Source organism: Thunnus albacares, chromosome 2 (genome assembly GCF_914725855.1).
Source record: "Thunnus albacares chromosome 2, fThuAlb1.1, whole genome shotgun sequence".
Classification (NCBI taxonomy): Eukaryota; Metazoa; Chordata; class Actinopteri; order Scombriformes; family Scombridae; genus Thunnus; species Thunnus albacares.
The window spans coordinates 27,676,228-27,696,368 of NC_058107.1; the positions used below are offsets into that span (position 1 = coordinate 27,676,228).

A 20,141-nucleotide genomic window follows, 5' to 3' on the forward strand; every position below is an offset into this window, starting at 1 on the left:
TAGCATTTTATACTCAGACCCTTTGATAGACTTTTGCAAAGGAAACATTGTTTTTACACTTGCACACATTTTTTATTCACCTTAAACAAATGTAACCTTTCTCAAAACACTGTACACATACCTATGTCACATATTTTGGCTGACTATACCTTTTCTCAAGACCATGTGGGTGTTTACAGACTGTGCTTAATTGACATGTCCCTCACTGTCCTTTTAGTTTTTTTGCACCTGTTGAGGCTGGACAACATACACCTTTAACATTCTCATTTGTATTAGGAGTTTGATGACATCATGTAATTCCTTGTATAGCTCCACCCAACCTCAATCTGATATCTAGTCGGCCACAACAAATTAAATCACCTATGTGGGTGTGCAGGTTTTGGAGTAACGTAAAAGTACAGCAATACAAGATAGTTTTATTGGAATTGTGTTAGAATTTAAAATATGTATACATGTTTGCTTCTTCTGCTCTGCAGCGGAGAACCTGATCACCATTTTGCAGGCTCGTGATGGCCTTTCTGTACAAAGTCAGAGCTCTCCTTTCCAAGGACCAGAGTGCTGTAGCTACAACAGCCATGGCAGCAGTATCCAGGAGTCTCCCTCTGAGCGTGAGTCACAGATCTATTATACACTGCAATTTTGAATGCGGTTTTGTAATGTCAGTTCATGCTGCCCGCATGCATACGTACTGCTTGACTTTTGCTGATGTGACGGAACCACATTGCATAATATGTGCAAGTGATGACATTCATCATATGCCTTTCTTCCTCTCTTGTTTCTACAGCAGATTATCTGAGCACGCTCAGTATGAGTTCCACCTCCCTTGGATCAGACAGTGAGTTGACGGGGCTGGACGGTGTGTTGTGGAGCTCTGCTGTTGAGCTGAGAAGAGGAGACACCAAAGAAACAATGTTAAAGGTTCAACGATTGTAGTTCCCTATGAGCAATGTTTGTTGATGAATAAATATACATTAGTGTTCCCCCTTTAATAACGTCATGTTCTGTAGGTGGCAGAGAGTGTCCAGAGTCTGACACAGCTTCTCTACAGTCTGCAGGTGAGAAAAGACACAAATTTCAGTATATGTGGCTGACAGCATGCGTGAATATTTGCCTCCATAAAAGATAGGGTTAGCATTACATTTATCAATCACTGAGATATGACCAGGGTGAATAGGGTTGGTTTATGATAGCTGGTTCCATTTTAGATGCATTAGCCTTTTATATGAATACAAATATGTAATCTTTCCCCCCCCAAAAAGTCTTGTGTTTTAGTTCTTTGGGTGCCAGTTTTCAAGTTTAAGTCCTCAAATGTTAATAAGTTATTTCTGACTGAAAATCGCTCAAAGCCAAGTAGATTATATAGAGCATTTGAAATAATTTGGGCTCTATAAGTTGGATCAAATTCATTAAAATACTATTGAAGCCTAACCCTAAATATGGTAATGGTTATGTTATAAGGGCAGTAACTGGAGTGTGATCAGATGTGTCCTCCTCTTGTTTGCAGGCTGCTGTGACCCTCCAGGACAGCTGCTTTGAGGTCCAGAAACTCCGCCTTCAGGATGGAGAAAGACCTCAGCTCAGGACCATCACTTCCCTCCAAAACAACCTGGTATCAGCCACATGGTTTTTATGTCCAAATATTTGTACTACATACAGGCCAGTGTATCCGTATAAATGTTTTTAGGAAGTTAGACTAGAATTCAGTTGCCCCTTTTTTTGAAATACCAAGAGGAGATTAAACCAGTTTCTTTTGTCATACAGGAGCAAGAGAAGCAGAGGAGTGTTGATAAGAAGAAGGAGGAAGTGGAAAAGAAGAGTTTAGAGAGGAAGAAGGAAGAGGTGGATGAGGTGCACAAACTGTATGTGAAGCTGAAACAAGAGCAGCAGCGCTGGGACAAAGAGTGTGTGGCCAGAGAGAAACAACAGGTGAGCCTCATTCTAATGTTCAGAGTTGCATGTACTCTGATTTGTCTCACTCTCTTTTCTTGACTGACTCTCCCTCTCTGGTTCTCATGCCATGGTGGCTTGGGTGCTACACAGAAAAATGCTGTGGTCGTTGTGTTGTGGCACACTAAAGCCTCTCCCATATCTTTCATCTGTGCCAGTTTCTGATTATATCACATCCAAATTAAAGCTGGCACAAGTAAGCATTCAAAAACACCACAGTTGCAGTAAATATGGACGTAAGTAAAAACAGATTTCAGGCACATAAAAAGTGAAGGCTATCACATTTCAACAAAACGTGACCTATGAATTCAACTCCCCATGATCAGATATGTTTTTTAGATTGTAATAGATATCAGTACGTAATGTGCAGATGTCATTTTGTAGAGTGTTGTAACATCCTTTTTCCTTTAACCACAGGTGGGTGTTTCTGCCTGAACACAAAGTCCCATTTTTAACTAGTTCATAAACATTTGTGAAATATACTTTTTTTCTAGTTGAGACACACACACACACTGTATGTTGTGCAGCACCATGTATTCTCATGATTAATAATGTTACAGTAGAAAGTCTGACAAAAAAAAAACTTGTTAGGAGAGTATGGGTTTTCATTGTACTGTTAACATTTTCTTTGCCTCAGTTAGACTAGCGATTAATACACATTGTTTTGATTTAATTATACCAAAGAGTAATCATTAATCAAAAGCAATAATGTAGGCCAAAAGGTATTTTTCTATTAAGGAAGTCAGACAGAGTGGAAAAAGCTAGTCTCTAACATCTTGCAGCCCCAGGATGTGTAGAAATGAAATTGTACCAATTTGTACACTAAAAGGTGATATTTTAGAAAACAGCAAAATTTTGAGCCATCAAACTCAATTTATTATGTTGTCATCACTGTTTGGCTAAGTGCAGGAATATGAAAAATACACATACAAACACTTAAATGGGCAAACAACAAAAGCGGCTCTAACCACAGAAAAAGAAATAAACACTGAACTATATGTATGTATGTGTTGACAGAGTGAACAGGTGAGTTTGCTGGAGCAGCGTGAGCAACAGTGCTTCCTGGAGGCCGAGCGGCTGCGCTGCGAGCGTGAGGAGCTGGAGGCTCAGCTGCTGGAGTATCAGCACAATCTGGACAGACTGAAGGAGGGTCAGAAGAGTGTGGAGAGGGAGAAGGAGAAGATTGAAACCCAGCAGAGGATACTCCAGAGCTGGAGACACAACCGCCAGAGCAGCCTGCCTGTTACGATACCATTGGATGGATTCAAGGTAAGAGGCAGATGGGGGAGGAGAGACAGGAAGGTGATACAGCAATGAAGAGAGAGAATATAACAGTAGAGAGGGGGGATTGGGAGAGATGGATAGGGATTGACCATTTTAGGGGAATCTGAGAAATTAAGCAATAAAAGTGGCTGATAATATCGAATACTATTCTTTTTAAACATTTAGATGTGATTGCATCACATTTACTAGTGCTTTTTTTGTTGCTACAGTCAATATTTTCAGGATGTATTGACATTTCCTGTTATTACCTCTGGAAGATTGCCCAAATAAAGTGACATACATGTCAATGGTATCTGCCGCCCATGAATATGCTGCATGATTCTCCAAATACTTTCCGGAAAATAGTTGTATCTTTGGGCGGCTTCAGAAAATGTGGTGGTGATTTGCCTCATCATCCCCACAATCTCTCCAACATGTATGGTCTATTGATATTAGATAGATAGATGTTTTCATTTTACAAGTAATGAAAAAATAAACAAGAAGTAGAAAAAATTGTTTCACACGTCCTCCCATTGTTGACTTCTTGTTTTGCTCATCTGTCCTTGGCGTAGTTTGTGGTAGTTCCCCTACCTTTTGCAATTCCTTGGTTAAGTTTTGAAACTACTGATTTAGATCTACTGGCAGTAATACCTTTATTCGTCCAGAACTTAACTAACTTTTCAACAGAGCAATAATTATTTCAAATACAGAACAAATTTATCAGCAATTTTGGTTTCCTGCTGGCAAGGCGCAAACCATGAAACACAACATTCCCCATGGGGCAGTTCAAGACACTGCTCATCTCACCTCAATTTTTTGAATTTCCCAGGTGTCCAGCCACAGTCGCTCAGGCAGTCTGGATGGTAACTGTTCAGTGTACAAGAATGAGGCAGCTTTACTCGCCTCCCTCCAGCAGAACCATCTCCACCAGCCCACCAACAACAACCAGCACCAGCTTCTGCTCTCTACACCAAGAAAGAACTGTGACGGGACCCTGCACAGCTCCAGCTACACTGCTAACCTTGGCCTCAGCGCCAGCCTCTACAACAGCCTCAATACCCTGCTGAGTCAAACACATGGCAAACAGCCTCCAGATGGTCTGACATACCCAAACTACAGTAACAACGACTCCGTACGCCCCTACAACAGCAGGGTCACTGCACAGCCACAGAGGACCAACAAGAGTAAGTGTACTTACTGCATATGAAATATAGTACCTAAAAGACCACAATGTGAATGAATTTACTTAGTTTCTTATGTCTCTATCCAGTCCTCCAAAACAACTTTGTCTTGAGAGTCTGTCTTTCTCCTTCTAGCAGACTTCAGTCCACAGTTGGACCGGCGCTCCCTGGGAACCTGGAGGTCAGAGGTCACAGGTCAAAGACTTTACGAGGACGACTACTCCTCCTCTCCCTCTCTTACTCCTCTCCTTCCCCCGCAGGCTTACCTCTCTCTTGAGGGACAGAATGGGGAGGAGGGAGGCGAGGAGAACATTGTTTATCTCTGAGAATTATGAGAGAGAAACGACCAATGCAAGCTGCCTGACATATAACTGGACCAACACTAATATACCTGTTGCTTTTATGTGTTTATGTATGTGTGTGCTTGCATCTATCTAAATGCGATGGATGTAAGTTCATTTTTGAAAACCTGGATAATCAAGTTACGGAATAGTTGCTGGGAGGAAGTGTGCCTTTATCAGTGTCATTTTCCTTCTGCCTGATCAAACCATTTGTGCCTTTTTCCCCAAGCAAGCTCTTTGTAAATCAGCTTTTATACTTGTACTCTCATGTCAGTAGATAAGCATCTATGTAAATCAGTGGGGGTTTTTTTGGTATCTGTTGCACTTGTTTGAAGGCAGAGGTACTTATATGACCCAACCACTGGGACCTAAAGCACCAGGTAATCAAGACAAAAGTATTGATATTATTTCCCTGTGAGCACTTAAAGTAAATGGAAATATTTTAGAGGCCAATTGATGTACAGCATTAACAGCTTTCCTATAGAGTGCTATTATTTCTCTGTGTGAACTTTAATAATATTTATAAGGGATTGTGAGCATTTGAAAGAAATAAAATAGACTGACATTGTATAAATATTAAATATATGTATAGTTTTATGGAAAGGCTACCTATGCACACTATATTGGAAGAGGATCTTATAATTTTTCTCACTTAAGTGCCAAAAATCTATCTTGCTATCTGATACCGTGAGTGATTTCTGTAAAAAAAAAAATGGCTGTATGTTTTCCGTTTGTCTCCTTTTCTGACAAGTTGGTAATTTATTGTGTGTAAATTGCTTCATGCACTGTCAACATGAATTATATTTTGTTTGATATGAAGTGTTCTCTTGTAATCTCTGTAATCAGAACTGTGATGTGCCATATATTAATATTGTACTGCATATAAAGATATTGTTGCAAACGTGTGTGTTTTTGGTGTAAAGTACCACAATATAGCATTATCAGTTTGACATTTAGACACCTCTCACATGATTACGCAATACACTGACAGTTATTGTGGGCAGGCTTATTAACCATTGACTCACAAGACTTTCAGTCAGTGTGTTTTGATCATTTCTCGGGATAGGATGATGAGTTACAGAATATCTTTTTTCAATCTGCTTGGATTGTATCTAATATTTTCTGAGGATCACAGTGGATGCTGTATGGACACTGGTGAGTTTGATTCATTTAAATTCTCTCAGGCCATTTTAATGCTCCTTAAATATGTTTGGTAACTTAACACACATTTTGTTGGGCTGTGTGTCAGTTTGGCAGCCACCAAAACTGAGCATTAGTCCTCTGCAGGCTGTCAATGACAAGCAAAGCCTTATGGTGAGCTGGCTGATAAACCACACTGACTTACTGCATGGCATTTATGAGATCCAGGTCAGCCGCACTGAAAACCACATGATTATTTACAATGTGAGTATTGAAAGTTCATCTGTATGTAGCTGCATCCCAGTGATTTTTTGCTATTATTCAAGCTGCATTAAAATAAATATTACATTTACCCTGGTTGTTCACCTAGAGAAACGTGAGTGTGGCCTCTGCAGATTTATATGAATACACATGGACATGGACCTCTGATCTGCCTCTGGAGTGTGTTGATCACTCAGTTCGGATACGACATTTCTATAATCAGTCTGTCCCAAGCCCCTGGAGCAACTGGGTAACCAACCATGGTGAGATGATGTTATTTTGATCTTTAATTGTTAATGTATGTGCATAAAACTCAACTAAATAAATCACCTGCTTCTGGTGTGCACCGTATCACTGATAAGATCATGATTTCAAACAAGCGCAAGTCTGTTTTCTCAGCAAGAGTGAGGCACCATTCTTTTTCTCTTCCCTTTCATCAATCTCTAGATCAGAGTTTCTCAACTGTTGCAGTGTATTTTGCAGTCACTGCAAATGTTTGTTGCAATATATACAGTACATCCCACTCAAAGCTTGGCAATAATAAACTTAGAAGGCTCACATTTGTGTTATTTATGATTTGTAGTGGCATTATCTGACAATACTTTTCCAGTTAGGGGTTAGGGCCCTAGAAAATACCAGGGATTCCAGTTATTTCTTGCTACACCACCACTTGTTACTGTTGCTGTCCAGATCCTTTTGAGAATGTACTATAACTCTATGACCTTCAGGAGCTGAGGTAAAGGATAAGACCAAGATATTTCCCCTCGAACGGGTGCTGAGGGAGGGCACCAGTGCAATGTTCTGCTGTGTTCCCCGGAGAGGAGTCGACATCACCAGCATGGAATACAAAAAAAAAAAACAGCATCTTATCAGCATTGGAACGAGGGTCAAGGCTATCGCTGTTGACAATTTGACCATCCCAACGTCATTCTATAAAGTTCTGTTGGTCAGTTGCAATGATGCAACAGGCAACACAATTCATGCCTGGAATTACATCAGCTGTGAGTTTGAATTATTATTTTTATGGCTTTTGATTAATTTTATCTTCCTACTGAATTTTAATGCATGTGTGTGTTTGCTGTAGTTCCTCCGGAGAAGCCAAGAAACCTCAGCTGCGTGACCTCAGACATGAAAACTATCAATTGCACCTGGGATCCAGGCAGAAAACGAGACCTGTCTGATGGCAACACGCGAACACAGACTCTCCATATAGTGTAAACACATAAATACATTACCAAATATTCAGGATGCACTTATAGCTTCACCACAGAGCATCAGACAGAGACGGGTTTGATGTCAGTGTTTTTATAGCGTGTATGGGAAACATCTGTGACAAAAATCAGCGACAATATACATTGTCTTTTGCATTTTTTCTTCCAGCTGCCTCATTGGCACTACTGTGTCCAAGCTTCAATTTCACTTCTTCACAAATGTTGGTGCTCAGCTTGGCGTCTTCCCAATGTTACTCTACTGCTATGTAGTTTAATAGTTAATAATTCAAATTTACGCCATTGCTTTTCTACAGATTAAAAAGCAGCACAAAATGATTTTTTTTCTTTGATATTTATGAACATAAACAATGAGGTTTCAAATATGTATAAAAATTAAATTCATTTGGAGCTGACCCCACGTTCTTCAAAGCAAAGTTTACCACACTCAGCTTGACAACACACTCTAACTAAGCAGGGCCACAGGACAGAAAAGACTTTTGTAACATCAACAGATATCATGTCACCACATTACAATGTTTGTTCTTAATCAAACCCCAAACAAATAGTTGAAATGGTTCTGCTGTTCTCATGAGTCATTTCTCTTTCCCTTCTTTGATGGTGAAAACATAGAAACACTGACCAGGCTCCCATCAGCTGTGAGGAGTCATCCTGTAAATTCCCAGCTGTCCCACAACTGGAAGAATACAACATCAGTTTGGTGGTGAGGGATCAGCTGGGAGAAGAGACAGCAAACTACAGTTTCAACTTCTTTGACAGAGGTCAGAGGTCACGCAAACATCTAAACTCCATATGGAATATGCAGCTGTTGCTGTACACTCTCAGTAGCGTTTTTAAAGCCTTAAAGACTCAAAAACCACACTCGTGTAACGACAGTTTATATACACAGTGTGGTGAAATTAGTGCTGGGGTCCACATCGTGTTGTTGATTTTAAACGCACTACCACTTGAAGATTTAATTTTAGCAAGTGTATGGATTTCATGTGTGTATTGTCATCAGTTTTTCCTGTAGTGGAGTGGGACAGAGTGAGCCCTGGGGTGACAGACACCACTGTATCCTGGATCGTGCAGGGAAACCTGAGTCAACTAGACCTCCTTTGTCAGGTCACCGCAGACCCTGGCAGCATCAACTTTGTGAGTTTAATGTAGTGTAACGCTACAACAATAATGTAATATTTATAAAGCATGATCAGAAGTTTTAATGCTTGGTTTTCCCTTCTGTCTGTATGTTTGTTACAGCTGACCTCTGGCAATGTGAGTGTAAAACTGGAACATCTGATTCCCAACACCCACTACTCTACTAGGGTATGCTGCTCTGTCAATGGCAGACTCTGGGGAGACTGGACACAACCCATATTCTTCACAACCTGTAAGTACATGACGTATACAGAATGTGGTCGAGTTCAGTCCAAATCCAACTTCAATGGAGTTTGAGTCAAGACTGTGTTCAAATATTTCAGGTCAAGATCAAAATAGACAATAAATTATCCTTCAGCATTCATGAACCCAGGATGTCAATTATACATGATATCCAACTTTGCCATCACAATGACCAGGAAAGTCCCTCCCCCCCAAATTCCCTTTTCTTTCTTTATGATGTGTATACTTCATTTTAAGACGAGAAGAAGCAGTTGACAAAACAAAGTCCGACACATCACAAAGTTAGTCCAAAGCCAGACTATAAACTATTGGTCGTACTACAGTGTTAGTATATACAATGAGTATACTGTGTAAAGGAACTGAGTGATCTGTTGATGAATGAATAATCTTCATGTGCTTCCCTCAGATCCGTTGGTGACTTTGGATTTATGGAGGAGAATAAAGCAGTTGTCCTACCTACACAGTCGTCAAGTTACTCTATTGTGGACTCCGGTGAGGCTCATCTACTTTTCTCCAGATGCGTTACTGTATTTTGGCACAAATATTGGCGTGGTAGCACCCAAACTCTTTACTTTGAGAATTTATGCCACCACAGTATGAACTTTTACCACCTCTCTTGACCCCATTTATTCTCAGCATATTGTTGGCACAGCAGCCACGGTAAACATCCAAGGCTACACAATTCAGTGGTTGCAGGAAGGCCAAAATAGGACTGAGTGGAAAGACAGCAGACAGACCCAAGCAGAGGTCTCCATCGGTCCAGAGCAGTGTGACTTCACTGTCCAAGCTGTCCTGCACACAGACTCCTCCATACCTGCTCACATCACCATCCCACAGAGGGAGGACAGTGGTGAGCAACTCATGTGGAGACAGCTGAGATTTTTCTCAAGTTCAACACCTCTAAAATATATAGAGCTTGCTTGCTTTCCGGAAGATGTCATTTCCTCCAACACTTTTTGCGTATGTCTTCACTCCTATAAAAAAATGTAGTGAACAATTAGATGATGGTGGTGATACTGAGCTCGTTTTTCTGAAGTTAGAAAGAAAAAAAGATATGTATTTTACAACAAATTGTGAGAGAAAGAAATTTAGTGAAACTGAAAGAGTACTCAGTGTTGCTAGAGGTTTGCACTCTGCAAGTTGCATCCTTGCAAGTGGTTGCAACATTTGTAGATTCAGCAGTCCAACTGCATTTTAAATATTCTGTCTTTGTCAGCTTTAGTCTGTCCCACTTCATCCAGGAGCTTTACATGATTAATTATAAAGTGGTTGAAATTTGTGTCTCTGAATAGAAAGCCTCTCAGTAGAGAAGCAGTTCAGCAGTGGCTCAGCTTCTGGTTTCAATCTGTCCTGGGAGGAACAGGACACTGCTACCTGTGGCTATACTGTGGAGTGGTGCATTCTGGGAGGTGCGGTACCTTGTACTCTGACATGGGTGACGATACCAGAGGGAAACACCACATTGTTCCTACCTGCTCGTAAGATTATGTTTTGTTTGTTTTCCTTCAGTAGTCACTGTAAAGGCAACATTCAAGACAGGTTGTCTTGCTTTGGCATTTATTGTCACTTTATTATTTTGCAGGAAATTTTACAGCAGGTTGTAGGTATAAATTTAATATCTATGGATGCACACAAAATGGACACAGACTACTGGAGATACAGACTGGATACTCACAGGAACTTGGTGAGTGCTATTACTGACTTTACTGGCAATGTGTGTGTTGTATTTATATTTAAAATCTGACGACCATATCTCTTCATGAAAGTGCCCTGGCATTTTTTTGGTCTCATAGGCACGTAGTAGAGTGGTTTAACGTATGAAAGGACAGTGAGATATACGACAGGAGAAATAAGGTCTGAAGCAACAGTTTTAACAACGTGTGACAGCTAAAGTGTTGACACACTGAATATCATCATTTTAGGCTCTAATGAAGACATCCTCTAGATGTTATCTCAAAGAACATATTCTTTCCTGTTTGTCAGATAAGTAGACAGGAGTAACTAAACAAGCAGAGACAAGAAAGAAATGGATATTATATCCTAATCAGCTCAAGTCTATGAACACAAGGATTCATTTTGTAGAGAAAACAAATCAGTGAGAAATTTAAAAACAAACACAGTAACCGCTGTCTATCAGATGCATGTGTTTGCATCATATACTGACATCAGTACAACAGTGTAGGCGTTAGATAAAAAAAGTCTCTAAAGACTCACTTCAGTTGGGGAAGTTGCATTGCTGCTGGTTGCCTATTACTTTCATTTTGAATATCTTCCTTCCTCAAAACCACCTCCCTTTCCCTCAGAATCTGTACAGTCCCCGAGTCTGGTTGAACCTGTTCAGAGTACTTCCTCATCCGTGACACTGGAATGGCGTTACAATGAGGATGATCCGGCTCATCCGGCATTCATCACTGGTTACCTGGTTACAGTGCAGGAAGTAGGGTCTGATAGGCCGCCACGTCATTTGACAAGTGGGTACAAAGCAAGTGTTAATATGTCTTATTTCATCATCTATACTTCAGTTACAATGTGTTCTTAATGTGTTAAAATGCACATATACAAAATGATTTAAATAACTTTAATAGATGTGGACTTTTGCAATGCAACAGATAAACATTATCCACATGGCTAGAGTCACAGTTGAGTTAGGATGTTGTTCAGCAACAAGACCAAGATTTGTAATCTTGTGTGCATCTAAATGTGTTCAACATGTCAGTTGCGGAACCTCAGAGGAAGTCTGTGACAGTAGAGGGTCTGCAGCAGAGCCATGAGTACGCCTTTTCTGTGAGTGCTCTGACTAAGGAGGGGCCTGGACAAGCATCCCACATCACCGCCAGGACCAGAGCTGACTGTGAGCTCCAGAACATCCAGTGCAATCACACAGTTACAACTAAAGCACAACAATACAGCTGTATGGATTCATTTTGGGGTGTTAGAATCTTGACAAAAAGTTTTAAAATTCAATTTTGTGTTTATTGTTCTCTTTAGATTCTGCTCACTTGGCCAAGATACTGACTCCCATCTTGCTTCTGCTGGGCTGCACAGTCCTTCTGTGGCCTCAAAGGAGAATGTGAGTAACCTAATCCTTAAATCTTCACTTAAACACTCATTCTACCGAAGAATACCTGGAGTCTTTCTCTTCCCTCTTTTTTTTTGTCCTGCTTCTTTTCCAGGCTGATAAAAGGGCTGAAGGAGATATTTGCTTATCCTGCTGGTATGCACATCAAAATCCCTGAGTTAGGCAGCTTCCTTGATCAGGTATGGACAAACCATTGAATTAATATAATCTTGCACAGAAGAGGAAACAACTTGTACGTGCTAAAACATAAGAGATGTCTATTACACTTTTGTTGGTTGTTATTTTTCAATATTTTTATAGAAATTTAAAAAAAAAGCAATCTATAGCTTAAACCTCCTGCCTCCACTGTGGTTTCAAAAAGTGGCTCATGAGCTAAATTACATCATGTTTTTGTTCTCCATAATTTGATCATGTCACTCACATTACTCATCACACAGTCAGTAACTGAATTTCATTATTAGCAAACTTACTGGAAGTTGCAGAAAGCAACTCATCTATTATCTTTCAAAATAATAATAAAAAATCTGATTAGTTTTTATTTTCAGTCTTACTCTCTGTTGGTCATGATTTTACATTTTACACACCACCTCCATAGTAGAGGTTTTTGAAACACAGGCTCTGGCAAGTAAAGTGTCACTCAGTGCAAGGAACATAAGGCCCCTACAAAAAAAGAAAAAATTTAATTTTTCATTCAATCATTTTAATTTAACATAAATAAGTTAAAACCCTTATTATTACTGAAAGTAAAAACAGAAAGTCATCCCCTGGAAATCCTTGTAGCTGTTGCAGCACACTGCATACAAGATCCACCTCTGGGTCAACTTGTTGGCAACTCTTCCACACATGCACACACTCACACACACACACACACACACACACACACACACACGCACACAAGTGTTTACGTTAGGCTAATCTTATTTGTAATTATTTGCCTTAAGTTACAATACACATACAAAGTACATTCTTATCCCATCTGCATCTGCATGTTTGTGCAGACTGGTGAGTGGCTGCAGACGCAGAGGGTGGAGGAGTGCATCAGCTGTGACATTGAGATCCTAAATATCAGACCTCCGCTGAATCAAACAACCACTCTGAGAGATCCTGAGCTCCTGAACACACCGTCCTCTGTTTTCCAATCCTCGCCTTCGTCCTTGTCACCTTCATGTGAGCCGCTCCATTCAGACTACTGTCCACAGTCAGCTACAGTGTTCTGGGACACACAGACCCTTCAGGAAATCACATATATTGCAAACAAGACTTACTTTCACACCATGAAGGAGGATTTGTCTGAGCCGCAACAAGATGAATCCAGTGAAATCACCAGCTTTGAACCCTCCGAGTGTCTGCAGGAATCATGTTGTGTAATATATGGTTACATCTCCAATGAAACTTTATAAGTAAAATGTCCAAGTCGAAGCTGAACATTTTTGAAATTTATATGTACAGTATGTTCATATTTTTCATTTCTTCATTTCAAGAGTGCCAGTGCTGTAAATAGATGCTTTGTTCATCAGACATAATGTGAGTCTGCTCATTTTTAATGTAAAGGAGTTAATGTTTTTGAATTCATGCCACATTTTAACATATGCAATTTGTGATTTGATTATGTCTTAGTTTGGAAAACAGACACCATGATAACACTGTATGTGAGCACAAAAAAACAAAGAAGGTAATCTAAATAGCATTTTAAACAACCCTGCTGCAGTATAGTTCAAAAATGAATCTGCTGACACTGTCATAAGTGAAGTATATATAGCAGCAAGAAAGCAACTGACTAAAAAGATTTTGGTAAACTAAGAAGGAACTAGAGATGTTATCTACAGGATGCAACCCGTCACATTGATAAGGCAGCGTGAGAAGACAGTAACATGAAGAAAGGTGTGCAAACTATCTGGACTTTTACAGTATACCTATTACTTGCTGGTATTATCAAAACAAATTTACACATAAAAATGTGTTAACACAAAAAACATATCAAAATTGATAGGATTTAGTATGTATAGGTTACATTAGGGATAGAAACATCTTACATATTCATGCAATAGTTCAAAGCAAATAGACAAAGTAAAATGAGAGGAGGTGCTTATAGTTTACAGGAAGATGTTTGGAGACTTTGAATTCAGCTTTCTGTGGTTTCTCCATAAATGACTAATGGTTGAGAGGTTTTTACGGTTAAAAGGCTCTGACTCAGATATTAGAACATACAGGAAACTCACACTTAAAGTCCCTGTACTTGTCAGAACAAATCACACATTTGACATTAGCAGAAATCTACAAGTCTTCTGCAGTCACAAATCCCATTTTCCTGCAAATATGCAGCTCATGATAAGACATTTGTTTTGCTTGTAATGTCATTCGATATAAATGTGTATCCGGTGTGCTTTTACATTGTGTTTTCATGACATATTCTTCTACAGGAGATGGTCATTTTACCTTGTCATAGACTGTGTGTTTAGTAAGATGGTGTCTACTTTGTGTATAAATGTGTTGAATTCTGAAGAGCCAGAATAAATCAGATTTTTGAAGGTCAGATTATTTTTTCATCTGTTCAAGGGCATCTGAAGAACTGAGCGAGTTGTGTAATAGTTCTTAAAGTGCAACATCATCAAGAAAAACACAGAACCAGTTTTCGCGGCAAATATCTGTTACCTCAATTACAATATGTTACTCACTTCTTCTGAGAAAGAAACTAGAATAACACTGCTGTGTTGAAGTGTGATCTCGGTTTTGGTTTTGTCCTAATATGAAATATATGTTAGATTTATTTTTTTATTAAACTGCAAAAATGTCCCATCATCCCAATCATCAATTAGTGACTAGTTATTCAAATGATATGTTTTGTACAATTCTCAGAGTTGATATTTTTTTAAAGTTGTGTCTAATTCAAGTTTTTCAAAAAAATATGAAGTACGGATTTAAGTTATTAAATCAGAATTTCTTTATCATAAATTATAATGCTTGGTTCAATCCAGCCACCATCCATACTTTCAGTGTATCAGAACTAGCCCAACATCTTCCATCTGGGTTTTAAAAAATGCAGATACACTTAAGATTCATCAAAGATATGACTAGATTGCACAGTTTAAATTAGAAGTATCTAATTTATCAGTTTTGAATCAATCTCGGCTCTGCTGAATTCAGCAGAATTTCCACCCAAATGCTCTTTCAAGCTCCACCAAACCACATTCTCTGCTCACACCTTAGTTCAGTTGGCTCCACTCTGTGGTTTTTTTAAATACGTTTCTGAACTGGTTCTGAAAACAACAGTGTCCATCCTCCACAAATTCAGCTACTCAAATACCATGCAGAAAATCCATCAATGCAGGATGGGTGACAACATACATCAATGGCAAAGTCAAGACCAGTATGGTTATTTTCATGTATTTTCAATTTCTATGAATCTGACCTGATACCTATCACTGAGGAGCACTTTATCCCTTACACTCACACTGCCACCTAAACTGGTAACAGCTTGGTTTCATTAGTTCCTACATGAATCCATCCATAGTATTTGACCTGTAGTTTCAACCCCCCAACAGTTTCTTCATTTCCCCCTTACACTAAGAAATACGGCATGAAACAAATGGAGAAAACAAGTGATTTTAAGTTCACCAAATTGTGACTCAGTCACTAAGCATTTATTTATATTTACATTCCACTAAATGTAAAAAAGTCACAGTTTCTTATAGTGAGTGAAAAGTCATACAGTAGTTAAAACATCCTGAGTAAAGAAAATGTAGATTTCAGAGAAGACAACATAGGACGATAAAAAAAAAATCAAAATCAGTGACTAGATTCCCAGTTAATTCTTTCTTAAGACTTGAACAGAGGTGGTTGTTTGATGATCCTGAATTCCCTGACAGCTTTTCCCTAAACATCTTTTAGAAATAAAGAAATATGAAGTTATATGCAAAGGGAACCTACTGATGCCATTATGTGCGTTCTAAAGACACAACTGTCCATTTGGAGTAGGTACAACACACACAAACACACACACACCTAAAAATCTACATATACTTAATATACCATAATCTCTCTCAGACACACACACACATACACACACACAGTTTATTGGTCATTGAAGCAAGCGGTGGCCTGAGCTGTCTCATCCCTCAGTAGTGCAGAGTTCACAGGGAAAAAAAAACCCCCACAAGAAAGCAGAACAGTTTGACCTGCCAGCTTCGTTTCAACAGGAGCCACCAGCAAACAGTAAAGCTGAGGGGAAAAGGTGGCACCTCCACTCAGTTCAGTTAGTTTTTTGCGGTTTGATCTTTGGATCTGTAAGGAGGATCTTCGGTGGCATATTGTCACCCTGGTGCTACTCTTAGACTGGGAGCAAAGTCTGCTCTCAGATTTTGGTCTGCAACATTAAGATCCATAAGAACCTGCTGGACAGATGCAGGGTATTTTCAACCACGAGGCCCAGTCTTCACACAGACGTTCTCTGTTGCACTCTTACTCTCGCCTTGCTGTGTTTTCTGAAAGGAAAAAACACAAATGAGTGCGTGTGCTTGACCACTGCAATAAATCACTAACACAATTTAATTTGAAGTGGAAAAGGGTGCCGATCATGTGAGACAATTTATGTCTCTTTGACGAACTGCGATACAAAGTTCAGACATGTGACACTAAAAGGCAAGTTTGCCAGATTGCTGTGTCAACAAAATCAAATTGTAGCTTTCGCCAAATTGAGTTAGAGCTTGTGTGTGTGTCTTTACCGTTGTGGCGGTGACACCATGCACTTCCACAGGACGGCATAGAGAGCAAGTAAAAAAGTGATGAACACTGTGGCTGCAATCAAACCTGCAAGCACAGAAATGTACAGGAATCATATATTTATTTGCACATGTTTAAACACAACTACATGTATGCTGATACCAGAGCGTACTGTGCAAACAGACACGAAACAACTCACACAACTGCAGCGTAGCATGATTCGCTGCGTGTTGTATTTTTTGTTGGGCCTAATCCAGACACAATTTGTTTCCTTGCTTTTCATCCTGCTGAGCTGAGTGAACCAGTTCCTCTACAGAAAACAAAAGCATGTTTTATGACTGTGTATGCTCTGGGAGTATTTCTGTCAGAGTCACCTTTCAGAGCTCTGCAGACTGTTATCCTGCAATCATAATATCACTGAGCATTACTGAGACCTGTGGAATTTCAGACTTCTGGTCTGGCTCCTGTTAACTGACACTTATTTGAAATGCAAAACTTCCATAAACAAAATGTTATCCTGATGAGAAGATAGGGAGTTGTGTGTTGAAACGGAAAGTTTGATAGCTGAACATCTTTACACCAGCTCCACTTCTATCAGCAACTCAGGTCAGAGGAGTGCACAGCTTACTGAGACCGTGTTATATGATTTATAAGTGATAAAGTCCTTCACAAACTCAAAAATTTCAACGGGCATCTGGGTTGCAAGAAGGCACCACTTTCAGGTTCCGCTCCCAGCAGTGATGTCTCCAGTTTGGTCATATGTCTGTACGCTATGTATTACACTCTCTCAAGGGAAAGCTTCCATATGTTTTGATGGGGGCACATAGAAGTCTATACCCTCCCCAAGCAAACAAAGGCATGTAAACATGAGGGACCTGAGGTCAGCAAAGTGCAAAAGTTCTCTAGCACAAGGTTCAAATGATAAGTAAGAAACAAACCCAAACACTGCATTTACAAATGCACCCACAGACAGAAGTGTGTGTTATGGAAGTGTTATATTTTTTAATGTGTATAACAAACACTCTCAGAACTGAGTATTTTTGGAAAATCTTGGTTTGAAAGTTCACACATTTCATTATGTGTACTGATAACTGGAAAATCCTGGGTTTCTGGCTCAGCCACTGAAAACAACCCCAAGCAATTTCATCAAAATGACAAAGATGTCTGTTGTTTTGCAGTTCTCCACAGAGAACTGCCAAATAAAATGTTTGGGGATTTTGGTTATTGCTGATGTAGCTTGATTCCCCTTTGGATGTGGTCTTGACTCTCTAAATAAAACATACACTCTGTATTTGCTTTGTTGACTCAAGGTGGTACATCTTAGAAATCATGTGGGTTTTTTTCCCTCTGAAACAGGTCTTACAGGATTTGTAAAGAAATCAGATTTGAGTCAAAGCGGTGCTCACCAGGGATGATGCCGCTGGTCCTGGTTAAAGAGTCGTCTGTGCCAGAAGGACGAGTGGCAGCTGCAGTTGAAACTTCATGGAGAAAAAAATAGAACTACTTGAAAACAATGCTAATAAAAAAGCATGTTTGTGTGATTTATTCATTCTAATCCATGGTTATTTTTGAATATTTACGGTTACATTTTGCAGTACGGTACATTGAATTCTTTTTCAGAGGGCAATGACCTGTTTTCCTGTGATCCTCTGAGGATTTCAAGACTGACAACAGTTGCAGCAAGAACCAATCTCTTGAACTCCTTTTCAATCAAAAACTCTCATGTTTTTGGTAACCTGAGAATGTTATCTAAAATTTCAAAACATCCATTTTTCAGTTCATTTACTAATGCTGTCAGGAAACCTTGAGCAGCATCTACTGTGTTTCATATAGTATGTTTCCATGATTTTCCCCCTTGCTATATTACATAATAAGCAAGTTATGTGACCAGTGCACTTTCATCTTGGGTGAGGACCAATTCGCTTTCTCTGGAGCTGTTTGTCTTGTCTGGCTCTGAACTACAAAGCACCGACTGCATCATCTAAAGCTCACACATACAACTGAATGGAATTTGCCTGAAATGGATACCAGTTCATCTGGCACTGTGATCTAGACAGGTATGTGGTATATGTGGTATTGAAAGATTTGTATCCACCCACGGATTTGATATAACACTATGATCGTGGATACTTGAGTTAAAATACATAAAAAGATGTAATATATGCATCATAGCCCGGATAAACTGTTTAGACCTCCCTGGTGAGTTCATGACTTCAACTCAAGAGGAAGATAGATGAGATATAACCCAAAGAAGAGATAAACCTCACCGTTTCTCTGTTGAAGAAGCTGCCATGTCAGATCTGGGTCAGCCATCTGTAAACGCAGCAAAACATCCGTGTTTGAATGAACAAAAACTGCAGCACACAGGGCACCGACAGGCTGCAGGACACACCACTCCAACTCGACTGACAAGTCACCTTCTGCAGCTTAAACTCTACAATTAAATACAATTCCAGTTGTAACACACACATAGAGTGAGAAAGAACTGAGGAAAGGAGATGTTATCTGCAACAAGTCATGCTGGTTACAGCAGAAGTGGAAAACTTGCTACAGGAAGTCCAACAATGTGGAAAATGAGCGCTTAAGGGCAAAGATAAGAAAATAATGCTAGATAAGAAAATATAAGTGAGCCACATATTTCCTAAATATTTGCGTCGAGTCAGCACTTGTTCTGCTGCAGCATAACAACAGCTGCCAGATAAAAACCTTAATGAAACACTAATCACAGCAGGCTTGCAAACACATTTATCAGTAATGTGGAGAGATTTTCACCTTCGTTCTGTGTAGGACTATATCCCGAAAGAGACACCCACTCCTGGGCAGACAAAAGTTATTTTGCTGCTGTTCAGAAAGAGAAAAACAGCGCCTGTTTTCTCTTTTAGATTCTTACTTTCGAGCTGTTTCCGTTGCTGGTGACATAGTTGCTGTTGTTTTTCACCTCCGTCCACATTTTTGAGGCTATGCGGTCAGACTTCGCCAGCTCATGTTGTTTTGTTCTCACCTCAGCTGTGCGCTGGGAAGCGCCTGTCGTGCTGCTTTCATGTGCTTCCGTAAAACTCGTACCTTTAACTTACAAGGTACCACAAAGTACTACACGTGGGCTTTTAGGTAGCCTATTGCGTATTTATATTGGAAACAGGTTAATAAATATTTGCTCATGTTGTCTAAAAAATGTTTTTTGTATTTGGCTTTCGGTCGTAGTCATGTTTAAGGAGAAAATGCAACAATGGTAACAAAGGATAAAATCCTTTTTAATACTGTATGTTTTAAGACTGTGAGTTAACATGTTGAAAAGGCCTCCTTGCCAACCACCTCTTTGATAGTGATGATGTCCCAGCCGTTTTACTAAAGTAAACTTTCAGGTTGTTATACATCGCATTCACATGACGCTCCAATATTCCTACAAAAATGAAGGGTGCATTAGCCTCTCAAACTGACCTTCCTGCAGAAAAGCAGTGAGGAACTAGTTTGCTGATTAAAGATAGGACTGTTGGCTTCCACACATCGCACCGGAGAAGTTTAACTTTATATTGTTTTACAGGACTTCCTGTCAAGCCCTCACTGCCATTTCACAATTTTTTTTATGAATGTCTGATAAAAG

The 20,141-nt window shown here is 39.6% G+C and overlaps 3 protein-coding genes across 8 annotated transcripts in view; 2 read left to right on the top strand and 1 right to left on the bottom strand.

The window, feature by feature from the left end:
* LOC122999418 (rho guanine nucleotide exchange factor 28-like) overlaps positions 1-5,633 on the top strand; it is a 40,357-nt gene extending 34,724 nt beyond the window's left edge. For all 4 annotated transcript variants that reach the window (XM_044376305.1, XM_044376315.1, XM_044376326.1 and 1 more), the window contains 8 exons: positions 477-608; positions 785-918; positions 1,008-1,055; positions 1,505-1,609; positions 1,762-1,926; positions 2,965-3,216; positions 4,040-4,394; positions 4,527-5,633. In XM_044376305.1, the coding sequence (XP_044232240.1) occupies positions 477-608; positions 785-918; positions 1,008-1,055; positions 1,505-1,609; positions 1,762-1,926; positions 2,965-3,216; positions 4,040-4,394; positions 4,527-4,717 (1,382 nt within the window). In that variant the 3' untranslated portion in view covers positions 4,718-5,633. The remainder of the gene's footprint in view (positions 1-476; positions 609-784; positions 919-1,007; positions 1,056-1,504; positions 1,610-1,761; positions 1,927-2,964; positions 3,217-4,039; positions 4,395-4,526) is intronic.
* A 49-nt stretch (positions 5,634-5,682) lies between these two features.
* On the top strand, positions 5,683-14,354 carry osmr (oncostatin M receptor). The gene is made up of 17 exons (XM_044376350.1): positions 5,683-5,887; positions 5,982-6,136; positions 6,243-6,396; positions 6,862-7,134; positions 7,218-7,347; positions 7,975-8,123; positions 8,363-8,496; positions 8,602-8,731; positions 9,149-9,234; positions 9,379-9,592; positions 10,035-10,220; positions 10,325-10,426; positions 11,046-11,213; positions 11,459-11,593; positions 11,731-11,812; positions 11,916-12,000; positions 12,820-14,354. The coding sequence occupies exons 1-17, from the start codon at positions 5,800-5,802 to the stop codon at positions 13,219-13,221; spliced, it is 2,673 nt and encodes an 890-aa protein (XP_044232285.1). The 5' UTR covers positions 5,683-5,799; the 3' UTR covers positions 13,222-14,354.
* Positions 14,355-15,918: 1,564 nt separating this feature from the next.
* Positions 15,919-19,609, bottom strand: sb:cb288. Of its 3 annotated transcripts, XR_006407733.1 has the most exons (6): positions 19,431-19,609; positions 18,808-18,853; positions 17,947-18,018; positions 16,740-16,850; positions 16,543-16,627; positions 15,919-16,302 (listed from the first exon to the last, which is right to left on the bottom strand). XR_006407733.1 is itself a non-coding variant. In XM_044376376.1 (5 exons), exons 1-5 carry the CDS (start codon positions 19,488-19,490, stop codon positions 16,254-16,256), a joined length of 312 nt encoding a protein of 103 aa, XP_044232311.1. In that variant the 5' UTR covers positions 19,491-19,592; the 3' UTR covers positions 15,919-16,253. The 3 variants fall into 3 exon arrangements, 2 of the variants coding, with proteins under 2 accessions (XP_044232311.1, XP_044232319.1); XM_044376376.1 differs by lacking the exon at positions 16,740-16,850 and having other exon boundaries at positions 19,431-19,592; XM_044376384.1 differs by lacking the exons at positions 16,740-16,850; positions 19,431-19,609 and adding an exon at positions 19,313-19,423.
* Positions 19,610-20,141: the final 532 nt, after the last annotated feature.